Source organism: Mytilus trossulus, chromosome 7 (genome assembly GCF_036588685.1).
Source record: "Mytilus trossulus isolate FHL-02 chromosome 7, PNRI_Mtr1.1.1.hap1, whole genome shotgun sequence".
Classification (NCBI taxonomy): Eukaryota; Metazoa; Mollusca; class Bivalvia; order Mytilida; family Mytilidae; genus Mytilus; species Mytilus trossulus.
In genome coordinates, this window is record NC_086379.1 from 56,632,891 (window position 1) to 56,657,501 (window position 24,611).

General features: G+C 30.8%; 2 protein-coding genes across 2 annotated transcripts in view; one reads left to right on the top strand and one right to left on the bottom strand.

Moving 5' to 3' along the window:
• Positions 1-1,865: 1,865 nt before the first annotated feature.
• Positions 1,866-5,956, bottom strand: LOC134725378 (dynein axonemal light chain 4-like). The gene is made up of 3 exons (XM_063589149.1): positions 5,778-5,956; positions 3,632-3,715; positions 1,866-2,503 (listed from the first exon to the last, which is right to left on the bottom strand). The coding sequence occupies exons 1-3, from the start codon at positions 5,850-5,852 to the stop codon at positions 2,339-2,341; spliced, it is 324 nt and encodes a 107-aa protein (XP_063445219.1). The 5' UTR covers positions 5,853-5,956; the 3' UTR covers positions 1,866-2,338.
• A 116-nt stretch (positions 5,957-6,072) lies between these two features.
• Positions 6,073-24,611, top strand: part of LOC134726539 (telomere length regulation protein TEL2 homolog) — a 61,629-nt gene continuing 43,090 nt past the window's right edge. The window contains exons 1-14 of the mRNA XM_063590945.1: positions 6,073-6,593; positions 9,675-9,866; positions 11,479-11,633; positions 12,176-12,323; positions 12,859-12,961; positions 14,390-14,458; positions 15,458-15,599; positions 16,489-16,625; positions 17,462-17,541; positions 17,867-17,980; positions 18,530-18,618; positions 19,811-19,902; positions 20,383-20,499; positions 21,604-21,675. Coding sequence (XP_063447015.1) covers positions 6,073-6,593; positions 9,675-9,866; positions 11,479-11,633; positions 12,176-12,323; positions 12,859-12,961; positions 14,390-14,458; positions 15,458-15,599; positions 16,489-16,625; positions 17,462-17,541; positions 17,867-17,980; positions 18,530-18,618; positions 19,811-19,902; positions 20,383-20,499; positions 21,604-21,675 — 2,031 coding nt within the window. The remainder of the gene's footprint in view (positions 6,594-9,674; positions 9,867-11,478; positions 11,634-12,175; positions 12,324-12,858; positions 12,962-14,389; positions 14,459-15,457; positions 15,600-16,488; positions 16,626-17,461; positions 17,542-17,866; positions 17,981-18,529; positions 18,619-19,810; positions 19,903-20,382; positions 20,500-21,603; positions 21,676-24,611) is intronic.

Genomic DNA, 24,611 nt, shown 5'->3' on the forward strand with positions numbered 1-24,611 from the left:
AAATAACTAGACCGATTTTGTACTGTGATTGTACAATCCAAGATGGCGGTATACTATTAATCTACCATAACCATGAATTTGACTGAAACTTCAATTACAGACCAATTTTCAAGAGTAAAACACTGCTTTAATATAAGACCCCATTTTGTCAGTGATGATACATAAATAGACTCTCAAATGTGCACATAGTCATTTTAGGCATGAAAAATGTTTAAATGAGTGTTTTTCAGTTTGTATTCATGCACAATTACTACTGAGATTGCACTGTTTGGGAAAAAAGTTGTCTTTTTGGGAATAATTTTAAGCCATTTTTTTTCAAATTGGGATTCTTTCCCAGGGGAAAAAAGCCTTTATTCTACACAAATTTAAGGCAAACAATATCACTGCATGCTGATCATTTTTGCAATATATCTTTAACCCAGTTTTTGAAACAATGACAAAGAAGTGTCAAAATTTGAGGTAGGCAATTTTTTTTCATAATTTCAATCTGCAGTGCTGATAACTATCCATTAAGCAGTTTCAGAGAAGTTTAGAAAACAAGTTTACAGATGAATGTCATTATGTGATGCAAAGGTTCACAGAGCACAGGAACAGTTGAGCTTAAAACCAGGTAAATGTGAATTTGAATATGAACAATTACTGCTTTCAACTAGAAACAAAACTGTGACAAGTAACACACACACACACACAAAGTTTTTCATTCAAGTATGACATTTGATTATAGAGTTTAAATAGAGATCAATACATGCTAGTCCTGTTACTGTTCACTTCTAGTTGCCTGATTTACCCATCGAATAACAAAATGTGAATCAATACAAAAGGCCACTTAATGGGGCTCGCAGGTCCTAATCAATTTTTTTTTCAAATATAGTATTTCGCTAATTTTTTTCTATAAATACACTTTTTCCTATATTTAATGAAAAAAATAAATAAATGATGGGATCACTGTTCATTTAAGCTCACAAATCTGCCTTTGAAAGAAGCATGCATTTTTGTTAAATTACTTTTGCTCTATTGAACGAAAGGGAGAAAAAAAAGAATTAAATAACAGAAATCGCTTAAATTTTACAAAAGTTGAGTTTTTAGTACATTTCAATTGAAAAAAATAAATAAAATATATATAGGTCATGGAGGAGTTTAAAAGCTTGTTTCAATTTTAATGCAATAAATGGATTTTTTTCACAGAAGGGAGATAATTTAGAGCTTTATCAATGACATAAACATTTCAAAAGTCATCAGTGGCCAAAATTAGCTGATTTTTTTTATTGATTTTTAAACCGTATCATAATGTAAGAACAAATATTGTAATATATAAAATTTGCAATGAAAATATTTGGATTTTTTTGTACCCTTGAGTCTCCTTAAGATCATAAATTTTTAATGTGTAACATGACAGTTGCCACATGAGTAGAAGAAACAGCTTAGTGACTTACCCTCCTTGAGCACCTGAGTTATCCCTTATTTTTGGGTATCATATTTAGTTTTCTGTGTATTGCTTTTTAATTGACAGTATTGTTGTTTGCCATTTCTTTGTTGTAGTTATATATTGTTGTCTATTTTAATTTGACCAACTGATTATTTGTTTGTCCTCTTGAATCTTTTATTTATATATATATATGTAAGGAAATAGCAACAGCAAATTAGAAAAAAGTAAAATGAAGATGTGGTATAATTGGCAATAAGAAAACTCTTCATAAAAGACCAAATGACACATAAAATAACAACTATAGGTCACAAGCCTGAGTCAAATCACATTGGAACACTACCTGTCAGAGATTGTTCTACATTGATTGTAATATTAGTGGCGAAATTAAATATATATTTTTTAATTCTATACAACAATAACATGAATAACAAAGCCTAAAGAAGTTTCATATTTTATAAATTAGAATAAAAAAAAGTTTTATCATGTACAATAAAATAAAATAATGTTTACAGATCTTAAATCAGGTGAATGTATCATGACATATGCAGTAAAATAACAACTACATGAAATGTGTATTTCTGGCAACTTTTATCACAGCTTGAAAATAACAAAGAACTATTGTAGGAAATATAATTAAATCTAAAGACCAGATCAATTTTAAAATGCTTCACTGTCTATATTCAGGGAGACTGAAATCATCACCATTACTGTTTCATGGTACAACCACAAAATAAAATGTCCTTGTGTTGCACGACATACATGTATCAACACTGATATTGCCTATTTTCTGATTGATAACGATGGAATGTTTTAAACGTTTATAACAAACATATAATATCACAATTGATATCACACATCCAGTTCTCTCATTCTGTATATAGTTATTTATAATTCTGTATTAAAGGTCATTTTCTATGAACATTTCCATATTATGATGGCCATATTTCCACCAAAGAACATGTATAATAAGTTTTTAACTTCATGTGTGATTTCAAAACCAAATCCTTCACCAACTACTGCATGCCATGAAGCACCAAACTTTTTGTCCATTGTTTCTTTGATCATTCTTGCTGCAGTCTGTAAAACAAAAGAAATATGTGTCAACAGAATCATTTGTTATTTAATTTTTTAAAAGAAAAGAAAGACTCTTTTCGGAGTGTGCCATAGGTATCTATGATAACTTTATTTATATACATGTAAATGTATGTCTTTTATGGCAAGCCAGTTTATAGACAGCATTAGAATTCAGATGAACAACAAAAGAACAGATATCTTAATTGACTACCCTGTTCTTGTTCTCCTACAAATCAATATAGATGAAATAAATATCATAATATCACAAATAAAGCTAAATAAACTACTAGCATTCGCCTTCAGCATACAGTATGGTTTTATTTAAGGGAGATCTATATGTACATGTACCACTTTACAAGTAATGGAGTTAACATTTAAATGGACAGAAGCCTTAGATCATTGATATAAAGGAGATTGTAAAGTAAAAATTGAAGTGTATGTTATACAGATTCCATGAAAGAATTCTACGAAGTACACCACATGAGAAACTTTAATAAATAAAATTGATTTTTCCGTGTTGAAGACTTAAAATGGTTTACTTTTACAAATTGTGACTTGGATGCATATGGAGAGTTGTCTTATTAGAACTCATACCACAAATTATTTATTATATACATGTATATCTATTAATATTGAAGTTGACAAGAGTGAAATTACTGTCAAGGTATTTGTTCTAATGGACTCAACTAGAGACTTTCAGAAAGCATTTTTTTTTCAACCTGTCCTTGAACTGGACTGGTTCTCAATCTTCAACTTGGAATAATTGATGCATCAATAAAATTTCAATTTCTTATAGAACCACTTGAACTTAATGATTCAACTCTTGTAAAGCAAATTCAATTTATACAGACTACAGTGGACCTGTACATGTTCCAGAGGAAAATAAGGTATAGGTTATATTTATATGCTATATCTATATTATTGATACCACAGTCATGACATGTTTATGTTGTAATGCTATTATAAATGACCTCATATTATACATATATCTGTTTCTAAGTGTTCAAATAAATCTTGAAATCTTGGAATTTGATACTTTCTTTTTTTGTCAGGTAAACTGTTTTTCTGTACAAAAAGTTTATAGTACATTGTAAATTGGTCACACCACTTAAGGATTAGTTTTTTAATTACCTCATTATTATTAGAAAATTTTTCACATGCAGTCACACACAATTCCATAGCTTCCGTCTTCATTTCATCATTCATGTCTGAATGCTACAAAAAAATAAATCATAAAAAATTTACCAATTTCATAATTTGCATATATACATGTACATGTACATTGTACACATATATTTGCTGACTGGTAATAAAAATCCCATTAGCAGGATATGAGCTATATATTAGATATGCTTGCTTAGTGATACCATAACAGTAGTTAATGAAAATAAAGTTTGAACAATGACTGTTATAATCCGACAAAACAAATTAATATTTAGGATGTACAGTGTCAGGGATAACAGACTTGAATGCCAGGCATACCGTACTTAATAATTTGTGATGTTCAATTGCTCCAGTAATACATGTAGCAGCAAATAGCGATAAGGTGTAAATCATAAGCTGATGGACTCTCTTGTTTAGAGAGCATCACTCATTTATGTAAGTAATGGATTTTTGATGTGTTTAACTTCATACTATATTTGGCCTTTTTAACTCTTTTTGATTGATGTGTCCTGATGAGTCAAATCAAATTTATTATGTCCCTGATCATGAATTTTCTAGTCAAAACAACGGCTTTCGGGTCGATCCAGCCCAAGTCGATCCGTCCCACGTGGATCAGGCCCCATGTCGATCCGGCCAAAATGTAAAGTCGACATGGCCCCAACAAAAAATATTTTAATATCAAGGAACAAAAATAAAGATATATATTAAATGTAATTCATCTTTTGAGTTCTTTTTTTGACCCCAAAATATAGCAGTTTTACAAAATTGTGATAATGTATGTAATCTTTTAGCTATTTACTGGAAAGTAGAATGCTGCCACTATCATTTTTGACAAATAAATCTGAAAAGTGATGGTTTTTGACATATTTAAAATATTTTTCATATTTTAGCTTGAATAGATGAACCTGGAATTTGAGGCCCAAATCCGCCCTTACCGGACCTTCTCCTTTCTGAAATTGAGAAATGTTGTTTGATTTGCTGAATCCTTTATATAAAAGAGAAGACAGAATGCAGTCGATTTTTTACCAACCGTGCAAGGGCTGTATAGCCAGTCAAGGTTGTTAAAAACTTCCATTTGTTGTTGATTTTTAATATCACAATGGCTTTTCCTTATGTGGTGACCAACATGTTAGACCTCGACATCTATAAAGACCTTCTTGATTATTGTGTTATAAAAATTAATTTGTATTTATTGCACTGATAAGCATATATAATGTGCTTAAAGTTATAAAGAATGAACTTAAAATTGATTACGTAACTTCAATAATATTCAGTCAAATCCTGATTAATTCAATTAATCAGGATTTGATTGAATGTAGTGATTACAAATGGCATTACCTTAGTTCACAATCATCAGACAATTGTTGAATAAACAAACCAATAGACTAATGGTCTGATTAAACAAGTCATCATGATGAGTTAAATTTTATAGGTCCATTGGACTGTAAATATTTATTTAGCTATTCTGTGAATGAACTAAATAAAATAAAAATCGCCATGACATTCCAACTTATAATGGTATAAAAAACCTTCATATTTTTAATATTAATATTAAATATGTTGAAGCTGCTACACAAACAGACACAATAACACTCATAATTGTTCGTATCAATTTAAAATAGTTCTTTAACTGGTACTCCAATACTTCACTAGCCTGTTGTCATGCAATTTTTGCAATTTCCATTTATTGTGTTAAAATTTGTCACAAAATGAAATTCCTTCAAAATCAATATGACTTGGGGCTGGATGGGTTTGGGGCCGGAACGATGTGTTTTGGACTCAGGAGATACAACAGGATGCGTCCCAGGGACTCACAGGTTTCAAAAATGATGCTTCCAGCTCGATTTCCATGCGTCCAGGGCATGTATATATACATGTCTAAACAATAACCCTGATTGTGAATACATTGTGGAAATGATGATGCCAAGTTAAACAATCACTATACGAATACATTGGACCTATCTCATTTCAGAAAATATTGTTCTGTGTTTTCATGCAACAAGTGCCTTTTCATTGTTTTTTTTATTTTTGTAGCATTTTGGAATGCACATTCAAAATTGATAAAAACTGAAATGTAAATATAAATTCAACAAAACAAAACAATATAACATACTCTGATCAACGGATATGTGTGGATACGCTTTGACTCTGATGTATCAACTTTCTTTTCTTCGGTTGTTTCAGCCATTTCTAATGCAGAAAATTGGTCTTTTAGAGGAAAAACACGTTGACAATGAAGCACAACAGAATGAGCGGTTACTATGTCTAGAACGCAAGCGCAAACCAATTTCTATGACTTCCTGTCATTTAAATTGAAGTGCTGATTTAAATTGATTGTTTTTAAATTCTTACTGGATTTGTATTTTATGTTCTTTAATTTTGCAAGGTTAAAGTTTTATTAAAATATAATGATTAAAGCTTTACTTGTCTGTGTTTATGAAACCAAAAGTGTAAAATGCAACTTTAAAAAATATTTGGTGGTAAATGAACACTACACACCACCTCCACGTGTAGAAAAATGTAAACAAATACACTCAAAAGCAAAGCAGAGGAAACAGCTATCAAAAATATCAAATATGCATGCATCAAACGAAGTCCGTGTGTTTGTTAAACAGTTCGATAATACAATTCAAAACACCAACGATAATTATAATCTTATAATTATATGTGAAGACATTGAAAGACTTATAAAATATGAAAAAGAAACAGAACTTAAAAGTTTTTCATTTTCAAATTATTCAGAATCAAGAGCATGTTTTATAAGAAATTTTTATATGTCAGTTCTGAAAAGTGCTCTTAATAACATTTCAACAGACATACCGAAACAGTTGTCAGCCCATGCACTGAATTCTTTTTTACAGTTCCTATTTTTGAATGGAAACTTCAAAGATTCTCTCTTAACATTAGCATGGGGAATAAATGAATTCAGGTAATTACACTGAAAATAGTTACAAACAAAGGGGCTATACAGTCCTAATCTGGTAAATTTCGGCTAAAGCAGTATGTCAGATACATGTAAGGGCCAATTTCGGCCCAAAATTTGAAAAAAGTACATCTATGATCGAATGAAAGATTTTGGACATTTTTTTACCACTTGGGTGTCTATTTCAGTTGATTCAAATAGCTATTGTAAAAAATAAAGACTAATTTTGTCATAAAAATGCTCAAATTCAAATATGAAAAATCTATCAAATATACCACGTCACTTCAGATATTTTTTGTTGAAAATAGAAAGTGGACACATTTGCGTTCACTCTCAATACTTATAAACGTCGTCTAGTAAGGGACAACATCAAAAGTTCAATGAAGGATAAAAAACTTAATTCACATAGTTTTTTCACTGACCCCCTCCCCCCCCCCCCCCCCTCTTAACTTAATTTGGGAAAAATTGATTGACCCATATGGATATATGTAAAAATCAATGTCGGATAACAAAATCTTGCAGCAGTTTAACCTCTCGCCCCCAAACTATTTGAATTAAGTTTTTTATCTTACATTGATCTTTTGATGTCGTCCCTAATGAATTTCTGATATTATACATTATCATTAAATACAACATACAGTATACATGTTAAGATTGAATACAAGTGTGGCCACTTCCATTTAAGACAAAAACCATCTTAAAATTAGCCCAAATGCTTAAATTGTGAAGATATCAGTATTTTTGCATGAAATAATGATGTGAGTTCCTGAGGCATGTCTATTGTATTATCAAAGACAGTCCATATTTATGTAATAAAGGCACAAAACTGTATAGTCCAGTCAATTTAGTATAAATTAGACTCTAACCTTGAAGTAATTGCAACAGAAGATTTTTAAGTTTTAATCTTTAGCATGATACCCCATAATTCACAGAAAAAATCTCACAAAATCTTACTTGAGGAAAACTAACAAATCATGATTTTAATATTCCTATGAAGATTTGCATTGAAATGGGAGATAACTCTGCAAAAAGGCCGAAATATCAATAAAAACTGATACAAAATTATAACTTTACCGCTAACAGAATGTATTGATTCTTGATATTTAAGCTGTTTATATAGTCAGTAAAACAAACAACTCTTAATAAAAGGTGTTTTCATATCTTTTACCAAGCTACAACCTAGATTTTATAAATATTAGTTGACCATTTATAAGATTTTTCAGCAAGTCAATTTAAAGAATCTCAAATTTAATAAAACTGATTGAGCTTATATTTTTCTTTTTGTAGTTTAAAGTTTCTTAAAACAAGGTAGATTCTGAACAAATATAATTTACAGATATAACCAATACCAAATACATGTATTCACATTATTTTTTCAAAATTGTCACAAGCCATAAATTTGGAATATCTTTAATGAAAAAAGTGTCAAAAAAACCCACTTTGGTTTTGTACATTTCATGAGCAGAAGATTATATAATATAGTCAAATATGAACTTATAACCCCATCAAAGTTTCAAAATTTACATGAGTTTTAAGAAAATCAACCAAAAACTGACAAAAAAAGACTCATTTTCCCTGAGAAATCTCCCTTTTCAAGTTATTTCCCTTGAGAAATTATCTGCCATCTGCCATCTGTTTCAAATTCCTTGTAAGACAAAAAAAACAATATAAAGATATTCTAACTTCAGAATGACACTTTAAAATACAGCATACCGTAAACCAGATATTTGTTGTTTTCTGTCTAAGACACATTTGGAAGCAGTAGGGTTGAATTAGGTTTTTTTATATATCTGTTTTATAAAGTTTTGGCAGCTAATTTTATATCCTACTTTTTGGTGCTATCGATTCATATAAACTCTAACATTTTTTAAAGTTTCTTTCTACGTGTTCTATAAATCAATAAGAAAGTTGCCCATTGATAAGATTTATACTAAATGTCTATTTTATAATCAATTGCATGCAAGGAGGATAATTTTTTATAAGCATTATACAAATGTATCTATTCCAAGGTCACTAATAGTACTACAAAATAAAAATGATAATAGACCAAGATAAAATAATCCTTTGAAATTGAAATACATTGTAAGAAATTGTGAACAAAAACCTACTACCAGCTGTCACCAATAGTCAAAGAAAAATCGTGAATTCCATCTGTTGTGATAAAATCTTTTATATTAGACTGATTAGACATCTATAATTAGATTATATTTGTACTTGAGAAGAAATTTCGGAAATTAATTGTCAATGTATTTATAATTTTATTTGACAAAAGGAATTGTAAAAAAAAAACCAATATACAATGTAATACTTATTATTTTATTAAATTTTGACTCAAACTGAGTACAGAATATAGCATAATGTTAAATCATATTTAAAGATATTATTTTGTGTATACAATGTATATATATGAATGAACAACTTACAAGTAATCATTTTGTACACACCAAACTGTGTACTAAAGAATTGTACACAATTGTATTTGGACTTTGTTCAATTTTGTAATTGTAATTTGTTCATAAAGAACAAAATTTGGCGACAATTCATTAATTACTTGTACAATAATTTATAGTATGGATTTTGTTATATATAAATTGGGAAAATGTCCATTGGACACTGATGATTCCTCACATGATAAAGGGAAATAACCCAAACGGTAAAATTTGATGTGACCCTACTAACATTTGCACTTGATCTGAGTTTTGTGGTAATAAGCATTGTGTAAATTTATTACAACATTTGGTTGAGGCAACTTAGTGAGAGAACCCAATTTAAAAATTTGGCGATGTTTACATTTGTAAAGGGGCATTCCTTTACAACAGTATAAGTGACACTACCAAAACTCAAACTTTATCTCTGTTCTCAACTAAAATTCAGCTGGCCCCTAAACAAAAATGTAAAGATGATATACAAGTTCTGTGATAGTGGACGTCATACTTAACTCTGAAATAAACACAAAAAACTAAGATTAAAAGTCATACAATGTATATATGTACATTTGCTAAGACCAAGACATTTCTTTAAGCCCAATTTTAAACATTTTTATAAGCACTTACATTTGAATGATTAGAACATACATGTATATTTCAGACCATCATATAGACTGAATAAATGTGTAACTCTGTTGGAGGAGTTTCTAAGGTCACATGTTCTGTGTAAGATTTTCAAGCAGCAGTGTTCAGTAACCAGTCAAGTGGAACAGACTTATGTTTGGGATGAGTTAATTAATGCTATTACAAGTTTACCTGATAAAACAGCAAATAAACTGCAATCACAAAATAGGTAGGCTTGTCATGGTTTAGTATAAGTCATATGTGCTTTTGATATCAGATCTTTTTCTACCAATACTTTGTACTGAGAAAACATGCCTTTTTAGCGTACCTGGCCCAAAGGGCCAAGTGAGCTTTTCTCATCACTAGGTGTCCATCATTGTTACCTTTTACAAAAATCTTCTCCTCTGAAACTACTGGGCCAAATTCAACCAAACTTGGCCACAATTATCATTGGGGTATCTAGTTTAAAAAATGTGTCCATTGACCAGGCCAACCAACCAAGATGGCCACCATGGCTAAAAATGAAACATAGGGGCTTATATCTTTGGCCTATATTACTGCAAGCTAAGCATTTAGATCAAATCTGACTATATAAAATTGTTTATTAGGTTCATTAACTATCTGCCCTGAAATTTTCCAACCAATCAGACAGGTTGCAGGTCCTGAATTAGGTAGTTTTAAGAAAATTTTGCAGCTTTTGGTTATTATCTTGAATATTATTATAATTAACGATAAACTGTATACAGCAATAATGTTCAACAAAGTAAGATCTACAAATAAGTCACCTTCTTGACCAAAGTGGTCAATTGACCCTTTAAGGAGTTATTGCCATTTCTAGTCATTTTTGAACAATTTTTGTAAGTTTTTACAAATGTTTTCCACTATAACTACATGGCCAAGTTCATTCAAATATAGATATGTATAATTGTAAGCAGCAAACATTTCCAGTAAAGTAAGATCTACAAACACAATACCATCACCTAAAAACAATTTTGTCATGAATCCATTTGTGCCCTTAGTTTAATATGCACATAAATCAAGGTGAGCAACATAGGCTCTTAAGAGCTCATAGTTTTGTTAATGTTGAAACTATACTCTTGTAACAATACAATGGAGTCCAGGATTGATTCTTAATACAAAGAGTTTTTCAAAGAACTTACCAAATCAAGCAACCAGTATCACTACCAGTATATTGATAATTAAAAGGGATAGCACCTCCAAGGAAAAAGATAAATAAGAATACAAAGTGAATATAACTTTAGAAAAAGAAATATGGGTACAGTTTAAATAGACAGCAACCCCTAAGGAAACTTAAAAAAAACAAAATTTAAAGTGAATAGGAATAAAAGGAGATATAGTGAACAGAAAAAAAACCCAAAGTATATGAATGAAAGGATATGAGGGGTACATGTAAATGTTAATGAGACAGCAACATGTAAGGGAACAAACAAAAACCTGAAATATTCAAGGCAACTATGAATAAGAGGAGATATGGTGTACATGTTTATGAGATGCCAACCTCAATGTAAACAGAAAAAAAAACCATTATACCAAGTAAATAAGAATAAAAGGAGATATGAAGGAACATGCCAGTGAGACAGAAACCTGATGACAAGAAAAAACAAAACAACATGAGGTTACATCTAGAGATAAGCAGACAATCATCATCAATAGCCATGTGCTTTTAAAATATCTCTGTATGTCAAACTCTGGACTATAACATCTTACATTTTGTATGTTTTAATTTAAAAATTTAACTTTATTATATTTATCAAATTATATGTATATGTCTGTAGAACATCGGAACCAGATTTTGTTGGAAATGTATTTCTGTATTTCAGTGAATTATTTTACCCTAAATGTTACATAACCATGGTGACAAAAGATATAATAACAGTTCTGGATGATATGGTCACCTCCTTTAAAGCTAATAAAGATATCCACCTAGAATTTATAAGTCGACTTATTGGGAAACTTTGTATAACAGGCTATTCTGGTTAGTACATTTTATTATAGTATATTTTGAGTGAGTTCTGATACATTTTATGCAAATATATATCTTCATATATTTATTTTGCAAAACTGTATATCCTTCTCATTTTCAAAAGATGGCTTGTCAAAAAAGAGTTATCTGCAGAACTAAATTTAATAGTTTGATCATAAAAGGTGTTTAGAAAGTCACTTTAATGAATAGATTGACGATAACTGTTCAGTGGCAAATATTACATGTATATCAGAACAAAAAACATGTTGATGTTATATGAATATAGATATGAAGAAATTATGATCACAGCTTATAGTGTAAGTAACATTTTGAATGTGCTAGATATTTAGTTAACAGTCCACAGGAGAACATGTCACACTATATGAACATATTATTCTGCTGTTGAGCCAACAGTTCTTTGCTCTTTTAGATAGAACCATTACATAAGAATACCTCAATTTAGCTTCAAGGTCATTATTTCTAAGTACAGTGCAAACTTCATTTATAATATATTATTTCAAACAAAAGAAAGTACTATTAACATTATTTTGTAGATATTTTGATGGAAGTTATGGTTAGTTCTCTTGCTCCTTTATTGAAGGAAGATTTTATATGGTGTAGAATCTGTGAGAGGATCATCACAGGGGTACCAGATAGATGTCTAGAAAGTGTTTTATTATCAATGATAGACAAGTTACCATGGTTAGTGTCTATCATGGGTTACACTTTTTCTTAGCTTATTTAAAAGAAGCCTTCAAAGCTAAAATTACTAAATGTTCTATGCTTCTTTTGTAGATTTTAAAAGTAATGTTTGTAAGGTCTTTTCTTCCAAAAAAATGAATGTCCTGAAAGACATTAAAATTTTAGATGAATATGTAAAAGTTTTGAACTCTGCTTCATATGAACAGTAAAATCTATCTTTTGTGTTTTCAACAATAAATCAGGAAAAATATTTGTTCAATAGAGTGTTATATTATTAACAACCATTACCAATAATTAACCTTAATATATAATTTCGAGGCAAATTTACAAATTCTATGTGAAAGAAGGATGCAAATTGATTTCTCCACTAAATCTTTTATAAAATTGGCCACCATTTTTTTCAGAAGTTTCCAACGCAAAAGAAGTTTAGCTACTAATTCATAACATTTCTTCACTGAAGAGTCTTTGTTTAACAATTGTTAAAGACTTTATCTGAAGTTATAATTTAATTTAGAATTTTTGACTTTCATTTCAGGTATGGTTTAATGGACAAATTTCTAGGTGATAGCATTTTGAAGAAACATAAAATTCAGTACTTGCTGTGTACTAAAATACTACTCTTTAGACACTCTGAAAAGGTTTGTATCTACATTGCAGGTCATGCAATAAATTTTTTAGTTACACACCCTCTCCATTTATAAAGTATTGCCGTTTTAATTTCAACATTTGCCTTATACTTTAAAATATGCATGCAGTCGATACAAACCTCGACCTAGCTCTATTTCAACTGTTTGATAAACAATATGTTGGCAAACTACATCTTCTTTTTAGCTCACCTGGCCCGAAGGGCCAAGTGAGCTTTTCTCATCACTTGGCGTCCGGCGTCCGTCATCGTCGTTGTCGTCGGCGTCATCGTCGTTAACTTTTACAAAAATCTTCTCCTCCAAAACTACTGGGCCAAATTAAATCAAACTTGGACACAATCATCATTGGGGTATCTAGTTTAAAAATGTGTGGCGTGACTCGTCAAACCAACCAAGATGGCCGCCATGGCTAAAAATAGAACACAGGGGTAAAATGCAGTTTTTGGCTTATAACTCAAAAACCAAAGCATTTAGAGCAAATCTGACATGGGGTTAAATTGTTAATCAGGTCAAAATCTATCTGCCCTGAAATTTTCAGATGAATCGGACAACCCGTTGTTGGGTTGCTGCCCCTGAATTGGTAATTTTAGGGAAATTTTGTCCATTTTCACTTATTATCTTGAATATTATTATAGATAGAGATAAACTGTAAACAGCAATAATGTTCAGCAAAGTAAGATCTACAAATAAATCAACATGACCAAAATGGTCAGTTGACCCCTTAAGGAGTTATTGCCCTTTATAGTCAATTTTTAACAATTTTCATGAAATTTGTAAATTTTTACTAACATTTTCCACTGAAACTACTGGGCCAAGTTCAATATAGATAGAAATAATTGTAAGCAGCAAGAATGTTCAGTAGAATAAGATGTACAAACACTTCACCATCACAAAAACATAATTTTGTCATGAATCCATCTGCGTCCTTTGTTTAATATTCACATAGACCAAGGTGAGCGACACAGGCTCTTTAGAGCCTCTAGTTAAATGGTCTGGACAATTTGATATCTTATTCGATTTTTACCAATGAGGAACTGAGATCAAACAAACCACATGTTGATTACTGTAAATTCAGAAATTATTGGCTGCATTTGTTATTGCAATTTTGCAAAAGTGAACAAAATCGTAAGTTTGTTGATAGAGAGTTTGAAGAAGTCTACATATAGATCTATGTTTCAGTTATCAGAATGAGAGTTCATATTACAACAATGTATTGCGATACTCACCATGAAGCCAAATTGTTTTTATTAACAAAAACCTCACATTAATATCTGAATTTTCTGTATAAAACAATGGACAAGGGAAATTACATATTTAAAAGAATTAGAGAAATATAAATATACCTTCAATTATGTCATGTACATGTAAAAAAAATGTACTACACTCTTGATCTATTTTAGACATTTTCATTTTTTACTGCAGATTCACATCTTACAAAATGTATTGGGATATTTAGGAACATCACATACAAGAAGACATCTACTAATTAAGGTAATGTAATTTTTATGCCCCACCTACGATAGTAGAGGGGCATTATGTTTTATGGTCTGTGGGTCCGTTCTTCCGTTTGTTTGTCTGTCCAGTTTCAGGTTAAAGTTTTTGGTCAAGGTAGTTTTTGAAGATGTTGAAGTCCAATCTACCTGAAACTAAATATATGTTCCTTATGATATGATCTTTCTAATTTAAATGTCAAATTATAGTTCTGACCCTAATTTTGCGGTCCACTGAACATAGAAAATGATAGTGTGAGTGGGGCATCCGTGTACTGGGGACACATTCTTGTTTTTACTTGTTATTATTGTCAGTCTGTATATCTCGTCATTAGTTTCTGTTCACTAACTTAAGTTTGCCTCAACCAAATATTATGAAGCTTATACACAATCCTAATTACCAAAAAAGCACAGATCAAATTTGAATTTGGGTTTCAGCTCTGTTAAAATGCTCGAGTTATGCCCCTTTATGGCGCTATATGCAAGCTGGGGCAGCATCTTTGTCCCATGGACGCATTTTCCAGTTATTTCAGTTTGTTTCTACTTTCAAAATCTGAAGATTGTACATACATCTTAAAATGATGTGACTAAAAATATTTTTTTTCTTCGCGGATAGGCTTATTCAACACAGTATGCTTATTATTATCAAATAGTTATATGGTCCTTTCTTCTGCACAATCTTGTGTTTCCAATATCAAACATACATCCTAATAAATTGTAGAACAGCTTCAGTTATGCACCAACAATATATTCGTTAAATCTTCTCACATTATAATGTGTTACTAGATATAAGAAGATGTTGTATGAGTGCCAATGAGACAACTCTCCATCTAAGTCAAAAAGTTAACCATCATAGGTCAAAGTATGGTCTTCAACATGGAGCCTTGGCTCACACAGAACAGCACGCTATAAAGGGCCCCAAAAATTACCAGTGTACTTGTTCTTATTCTTCAACTATTTACAGAGACAATTAGATGTACACTGTATTCTTATTTTCCAGTCCTTTAAGGAATTATTGAGTGTATGGGGAGACAATAGTGCCATAAGACATACCTCACCAGAACAACATCTCTACCTTACCAGAGCTTTGTTTATAAGTTTGGGCTTCCTTACAGATAAAGACAAAGAAACTCATAAAGATGGTAGGCTTGTAATTACAAAAAGAATAACTGTCCTCCATATTCAAACTATATTTGATATTTTACTAGTATATTGTAATGGCAAACTTAAGATTTATTGATATATTGAAATATGATTTTTTTGGGGTAAAGATTGCATGAAATGCAATGAAAACCCTATGTTACTGACTTGATATCTAAATTTTCCAAGACTGATAAACTACCTTTGGGATTCAAAACATAGTGCATTGATCATAACATTCTATACATCTTTATCAATGTATTATATGCTCAGATATTAAAGTCACAAAATCAGGTTACACTTGTTAATATAATTACATAACGTTTGCAAGGTGCAAGAATCTTATATCTGTTCTAAAATATAAATGATGTCATTTTTAGTCATCTTTTGAAATTGGAGTTATCTCCTGTTGTTAAGAATCAACTACAACAAATTGAAGTTTTTCAGGACCTTGACTGGCTATACAGCCCTTGCATGGTCAGTAAACAACTACCAACAATGCTTTATTGACGATGCAATATTTTTAAATTTTACTTTCCACTTTACCCTTCAGTGCTAACAAGCACTTGGATTGAATAACAATTAAAATGATAATGTATATGAAGATCATGACTGTGGTCTGAATAGTCATAGTTTTAATTGTGTCTTCATTATAGTTATACAAGTATTGACAAAGAAAAGCATCTGTTTTTTTCTTGTCGTTTATAGCTTTTATGATAATGTATACTATTAGATTTGCTGGAGTCATAGTTTCATTAAAACAGTAATCAGACTATAAAAATATTCAGTTTTGTACTTTTTAAAATCAGTTAATGATGAAATGATTTTAAGTGGTTTATTGAGTGGTATATTTAAATGTGTTTCATTGAATAAATTGTAATTTATTTTAAGAATTGATAAGACTTATCATGCCTGGTGTACAAGCTCATATAGGAAACTCAGATCATAAGATCAGAACACAAGGAATGGTTTTAGCAGAAACATTAGCATCAGTTATTGATCCAAATGGTCCTAAACTGAAGTTTGAGGTAAATATTGGTCATATATAGATATAAGAAGATGTGGTATAAACAACTTCATCCAAGTCCAAATTTGTAAAAGAAAAATCATTATAGGTCAAAGTAAAGCCTTCAACATGGAGCCTTGGCGCTCACCGAACAGTATGCTTTAAAGGGCCCAAAAAATATCTAGTGTTAAACCTGTGCTGGCTTAGTAAAACACACTTACTTATACACCAACAGTGTCTTTTTCATGCTACACCAAGATTAAGATTATGTAAAGAAAACATCTAATAAGACTGATTTGTATCTGATCTTTAAAATATAATGTTCAGTTTTTTATTAGAACATAGAAAAGTCTTACACAACAAATGTATAACAGGACATTTAATGCAACCACTTATTATTGAAGACATGTTATAGTGATTAACTGGAAAAGGTGAAAAAGAATGGATGTGCATGAGAAAAAAAATCTGGAAATGCTTTTGAAATACCTATATGTCAAAGGAATAGCACCTTAATGGCTGTACTCTATCTTGAAGGTTGCCTTAAGTTCAACAGTGATGACCTTTAAAATTCTTTAATATCTGTAAAGACTGATTAATACATTGTTTTATGCACAACTCTTGATTGTCCAGTATACTTTCTAAGCATATTATGTTTGAGAGAACATGCAGCCTTCATTGGTCTGAAATTCACTGTTCAAGAAAAGTCTTTAGTAAGTTTTAAAGCAAAATTTATACTGGTATTTTGTAGGTCAATAAATTCAAAATAAATGGATGAATCTTTAAAAAAGGGTAAAAATTGATTAATAATATCATGTAATTTTTACATATATTTAATTTGTTTTCTTATTTTTTTTTCAGTATGAGAAAGACAAAGAAACTACATCCTTATTGGAGCTGATGATACCCCCTTCTGATCCTGGTTTAGAAATGTTACAAAAGTAAACAATTGTCATTCTGTTTTACAATGTTTCTTACTTTTGTTTCACAACTTGATTTTTATGATATAGTTATCCATCAAATGCAAAAAGAAAAGACATTGAATATCTACAAATCAATATTTGCCTTTATAAATTTGCTAGTTTAAGATAATGCTTTTCATTTACACTGTTGGTACAGAAAGAGCAAGCTGATCCAATAAATATACCGGAAAAATATACCAAAAGTATAAATTGATTTAAAATTTTCAAAACTAACATTGTTTTAACTGAAGCTTGATCTTTTATAATTACTTATTTGTACTTATTCAAGATTTTTTTTCTCAAGAAAATTTGAAGCAATACAGTTAGAGCAGACAGTAGACACTAAGATGGTGGACACAGACATAAAAACAGCTGAAAAGATGGAAATTAGAACAGATGTAGATTCTGATTTAGATAGGTAAAATTATGCTTGGTTAATTTTAGTCACTTCTTAAATACTGTAAACGGGGAAATTTTAGAAGCAATTATATTTATTTTTGTTATATTTGTGGTTAATAGTTCATAAGCCAAAATAAAACTAAGGCATATGATTCATTTGAGTTCGATTCATAGGACTAAGACTGTGCATAAGTAAATACCATAAAAAAATTATTAATTCAAAGCGATGCAAAAATAAATTCAGCGGAAATGAATACATACCTACCAACTTTCAAGATTGAGGCGTGTACTACACGATTTTTACCCTTTGTCATGGTGCAATCGTGAAAAAACATCTAAAACACAACTTTGTGAAAAATTTGATTGTTCCTGACTTTGTGAAAAATTTGATTGTTCCTGACTTGTTGACATGTGATCTCCTTTACAAATGAGCAATAGTATATAGAATGAATGCAATGCTGTTTACTTCGTAATAGTATTTATTCTTGATTTTCAGGGTTATTTAGACACAATTAATAATAAATTTATTGTCATGAAAAGTACTTTATAGTGAATTAACTATTTGTAGCGATGACGATTTAGTGCCATACGATATGTCAAATGATGTTAAAATCACACAGGTGAAAGAACCAAAATATATTAGAGATTGTATGGAAGGTATGAAAAACATTTTATTATACCACTTTAGAAAAGTTAAAAAAAATGTTTTATAGGAACTAATCTATCAATATTAAATTAACTAAACAACCTCTTTTTCCAAGAACAATATCGGTTTCAGAATTGAGACACAGGGGAGCTAATTGGGCAGTGGTGGCAAGGGCTTGATTTTTTGTTTATAGCATTATATTTAAAAGGGTAGAAGACTTTGCAGGGGCGGATCCAGCCATTTTGAAAAGGGGGTGTATTAACCCAGGACAAAAAAGGGTGTGTGTGTGTGTGTTCCAACTACATGTTCCCATTCAAATGCATTGATCGTCCAAAAAAAACCGGGGGGTTTCAACCTGGTATAAGGATTCCTTGCAAGGTTTTCATGTCTTTCAGACAAGGTCCACCAAAACTTGTCAAAGAGACAACAAACTGACCAAAGAATAAAAAAAACATCTGAAAGTAAAATAACTACTAAAAAATCATCTGAAGGTAAAATAACTACTAAAAAAACATCTGAAGGCAAAATAACTACTAAAAAGACATTTGAAGGTAAAATAACTACTAAAACAACATGATTCTTTGACACCTATTATGTAAATAAACTGCAAATGCCTTACAAAGGTATTGCTATTCTTGGTTTCCCTACTGTTGCATATGAAACTGCTAGTTTAGTTTAAACATATTTATTTATAGTGGATTGGGAAACAAGTTTTGCAACTTATATTAATCCCTTTCCACTTTGCGGGTGCGAGTGCTGCCTTGTAGCGGCATTAGCCTACTCTTTTTCGATATCTACAAGGGTATGAAACTGCTGATTGCACCAAAGAAGTTGGGATAAAAACTGGAAATTAGGAAACAATTGTTTACACAGAAACTGCTTTGCCAGCCCTTCTATAGTATTATTATTGATGTAGAAAACTGTAAATAGTTATATTTTAAAATTTTGTTGATGGCAATAGCAGGAAAACATATTATGGAGGAGTTTACATTATGTAGGAGAAAGATAACCACATATAGGTGGTTGTTCTTGATACAAATATCCCATATATGATATTTCAAGATAAACATATACTAAAGGAAGGACACTATCATTACTTTTCTTCATCTCAATGTGATAATATATTGAAAACAGTAGAATTTTGTAAATGAATGGTACTCAAACCGTAAAAATGTTTAGAAACATAAATGGCTATTTTTTTAGGGCTGATATCTAATGATGAACCAGAGAGAACAGAGATATGTCTAAAATGTTCCGAGAGGTTGATCAGGAAACATCCAGATGGTTTAGAAGAGGTAAAATATATAAAAATTTAACTAATGTACCGATACATAAGTTTTGAAATTTTTCAAACAAAAAGCAAGTAAGATAATAGTTTCATTGGAAAGTAACCTAATATTTCTCACTGAACAGTAGCAACTTCCTATTACCCGTTGGAATATTTCTGGTTGTCAGTAAGTTAATAAAATTGTTGTACGTTTGTAGTAAAATGTGTGAACGTTTATGAAAAATTAGAGATCATTGTTTAGAATATTGTGAAGGCTGTTAATTTGCTCACATCTAAATAGAAAAATTATATAAACGAGCATAAAATACTGACATTCTGTTATTGTGTCAATCTTGACATTATGTTATGGTTTAATTCAACTGTTGTGTACTTTTTTAATTGATTAAATATGGCAACTTTTTAATATAGACAGAAGAACTTTTCAATGATTAATAGAAATGACTTTATCAGGCCCACAGAAATTCAAAATCAAATATATCTTTTACAGATAGCTACTGAATTTACAAAAGTTCTATTACACTTGGGAGATAAGTCTTCAACGCCTGGATATACACAACTGAGATTTAAAGCTATGGTTTCACTTACAGTCTGTGTTCCAATACAGGTAACATTGTACCCCATGAATCGACTCCCCCCTGTTTCACATCTGACAGGATATACCAAACAGATATTAATAGTTTATAAAAGATGTAGTATGATTGCCAATGAGACAACTCTCCACAAGAGTCCAAATGACACAGAAATTAACAACTATAGGTTACTGTACAGCCTTCAACAATGAGCAAGGCCATACTGCATAGTCAGCTATAAAAGCATCTTCACTAACCTGAAAACATGCAGAGGTAAAAAAAGTGTTGTGTCCTACTCTTTAGGATCAGAGATTTAAGCTTGTAATCTGCGTTCCTTTACAAGACAAGAATAAAAATAGAATCCCATTTAAAAAAAATAACCCTCTCTCTCAATACATTGTAGTTACACCAGAACATTATGTTAGAGTAGAGTTTATCTATATTTTTTTTAAAACAGATTGCAGTCAACAATCAAAGCCCTTATGGGACGGGATTGATAGTTTCCAGACCTTAACATACTTGAATTATTGACAATGGGAGATAATTCATAGTATTGCCTTCCAATGTTTAATACAACGGAATGTTTCATTTTTAGTTCACAATGCAAAATGAATACTCTTTACCCCTCACTGCTCACAAGCACTTTGATTATAAGAAGTTATGGTCTACAATCTATAGTTTAAACAATTTCTTTTTTTAACAATCCAGACAATATATTCTTGTATTATATGCAAATTGCTAAATTTTGAATTAACTTTATTTGAAATTTTAAAATATAAGTTAAGTTTTGCATAGCTTAAATGATTTAAACAATAAAAAGGAACAAATATGTTTTCTTGAACACTGATGGAGTGCATATTTACAGCTCACATTCCCTACTTTGCATCATTAGATGAAACAGTAAGTGCACTTTAAAAAAAATTGGAGAAAAAAAACCAGACAGCAGATTCATGCTGTTATCCTTATTGTAATTTCTACATACAGAATGACAAAATTTTATGAATATTTTCTGTTCAACTGTCAACCATCTGAATGTTTTTCCTATCTCTTATACCCAAGGTTCATTAAGGTTAAAGTTTGAAATAAAATTAATGCCTAAAAAGGAGGGTTATCCTTGAATTTTTGTATTTCATTTTTAGGTTGCCGACTATTTGACAGCAGAGTTTTATGACAGAAACTATAATCTTAGACAGAGAATGGATATATTAGAGGTAAAGTTTCTATCTAATATCTCAGTTATCAATATGTCCCTCTTGTGCAGTCATTTATCATTTATATCATTTGAGACCCAATCTCCAACTCTCAAATTGTTAAATCAAATCTTAAATAGTTGGTCTCATTGGGGTCTAAGCTTGACGCGGGATTGCTGATTTTTTGTAAGCGTGACACGTGAAGGTCAAATTATTGTGCCGTGAAATGGGAAATGAAGTCTAGCAGGACACTGGAAATTACAAAAGAATGAGAATTGCTTATGTACATAGAGTAAGTGGGATACGGGAATATGACAAAACAGTAAGCAGGATCCGGGATCAGAACCCCCCCCCCCAATGAGACCCTCTTAATAGATATTTGTATGATTCATCAAAGTACAAAATATGTTTTAATTTTCAGCTTATCTTATCCAAAAATCCAATGTTAGCTATAATTGTCTTGTCCCTTTTTTTCCATCTATTTTTCTTCCATTGTCTTTTGTCCATTCAATTAAAAAAGAAAAGAAATCTTTCTGCCTGATGCCACTGTGTCAACTGGAACAAAAATAACTAATAGTTTTCTTTGTTCAGATAGCTTCAAAATGGTTTTTGATTCCCTAGATTAAAGAAGTTGTCTCTGATTAGAACGGCCGATCGTTGAAAAAATTGCTTAAATAATGAGGAAAGCACCAATTTTTGCATGATGGTACATTTTTGTGTACTGAGCAATATTGCTATGGACCCATCCTCAAAATTCAATATGGCGGCTTATTTCAAGATGGCTGCCGTACTTTCTAAAATAGTTTCCAGTATTGCACACACCACAGTAGATTTGATGCTGGGTGCACAAAAATCAACATATTTGAATGACTTGGTGTACTTAGCAAGATTTTGTTTTGATCTTTTTTTGAAATACAAAATGGCGGCTATTTTCAAAATGGCCGCCGTGAAAAATAAGCAAATATTCATTATTGAGAATTGACCTGAATATAAGCATTTTATTGATGTAAAGTGTCATTTAGTATCGGTCCCAGTTCTGTCCTTTCTGATTTTGCATTGCTTGTCGTTTCATACACAAAGTAGTAGCTTTCATAAAAAGCTGCAGTAGTAGCTTTTATTAAAAGCTGCACTATTTGTTGTCTTAAAGGGAAACTTCGCAAAAAAATCAAAAATTGATATTATGTCCATTCTGTATAAAAATGCTCAAATTTATAAATATTAAAGTTTTATTCCGCTAGATAAGAGATCACCATCGATTTTAAATTTTGAGTATCAGTTCTTTGCGTTACGCCATTTTGTTATCTTGTCCAAATAAAAATCACGATATGTCTATAAACCACAAAGAAACAAAACTACAGTAACCGATGTAGTCGTAATTACGTGTCGATATCTTGTCAATCGTACGGTTGTTTTATCTGACTAACTAACTTGATTCGGAAAATGTTCTTATTTTTTTAATAACCATATAGTCTGTTATTTTTAAACTGTTAATATTGGAATTAGTTAAAAAGTCAAAGTTCAAATCATAAATAAGTGTTCCGTGAAAATTGTTTTCGAAAATCTAATTCGTTCATAATTCTTTAAAGTAATATACTTTATTCAAATAAATTAGGATCTTCGCTCCACTGATCACCCGCATGGCTTAAGGTATTACTCCCAAAGGTATTGTGAGGGGTGTAAGGTGACATGTCCAGGTATTCAAGCGATTTCCTGTCGGGTTTGCAAGTTCATGCATCGTTTCACTTCTGTAGGTATTGATCAGTGTACACGGCCGATAACTTATAACTTTCCATTTTGAACTATCAGGTGCATGTATAATATACATCTCTGTCTTGCGTGTCCGAAAGTGATATAATATACTAGTCATTACTTAACTCATACGCTTGTTTATGAATAAAATTTCTGGTGTAAAGAATATTATTTATAAAAAAAAAATGATACCAAAAAAAATTTTTAAAAAATTGAAGATATACAAATATACGTATTTTTTCTAAGGGTTAATTTGGGAAAATCAGAGACATATAATTGTATTATATGTCTCTGGGAAAATGTTATATTTACTCGTTGTCAATAGTAAAGGACATAGTTGGATCATTCCAGAAATGTTGATTAAAAAAATGTGCGCACTTGTCGACGATTCGTTTATACGCCCGGATAGAAAGTTACGGAACTACAGCGCAATTTAAAATATATACATGTATACATTGAACATAAGAAAGAAACATACAATTTGTGCAAATTGGGGTAAAAGTTTTGTAAATAGACTAGTCCACGTATACCAACAGTATGTATTCATCCAATTCGATAGACTATTGTATACCAAAAGAAGAAGAAGAAGAAGAGGACCAATTTGATTTAAATACAGGTCGATCTATAACTTGCTTTGGTTCATCGAAGTTATGAACATAGTAAAATCACAGATTTATTTATCAATTAGATTGTTCTCGAATAAACGGAAAGAAATTCGTCATCACCACAATTGTTCCGACATATGCAACTGGACGTACACTAATAATCCCCGAGGGATGTGAATATTTTCTAGGAAAGCTATTGAGTATTAAAGTTTCAAATCATTTTCGGCATTTACTTTCTTTCTTGATATTCAATGACAGCAAATTTAAAGAATAAACTGCTTGTCAGATATTTGTCCGCTTTAGGGGTATTCTTGCCTGTTGAACAGACTTATAATTACATTCAAAAATAGGGAAAGATGACATTAAATTTGTTGTCTTTTGTTTTTAAACATCTTTGGTCAAATAGTTATTAAGTATTATACGTTGTGAGACGAAGACTATTTTAATAAGGACGTCCCCGATTATGATTAAATTTGGTTGACGTTTTTCACACTTGATAAAGAATATCTATTCGTAATTTTTCGATTCCATTCCAAGAAGACCTTAAATTTGCTGTCAATTTTTTAAAACTTCTCAAGTACAAAAGTATTTTTTCTTTATTCG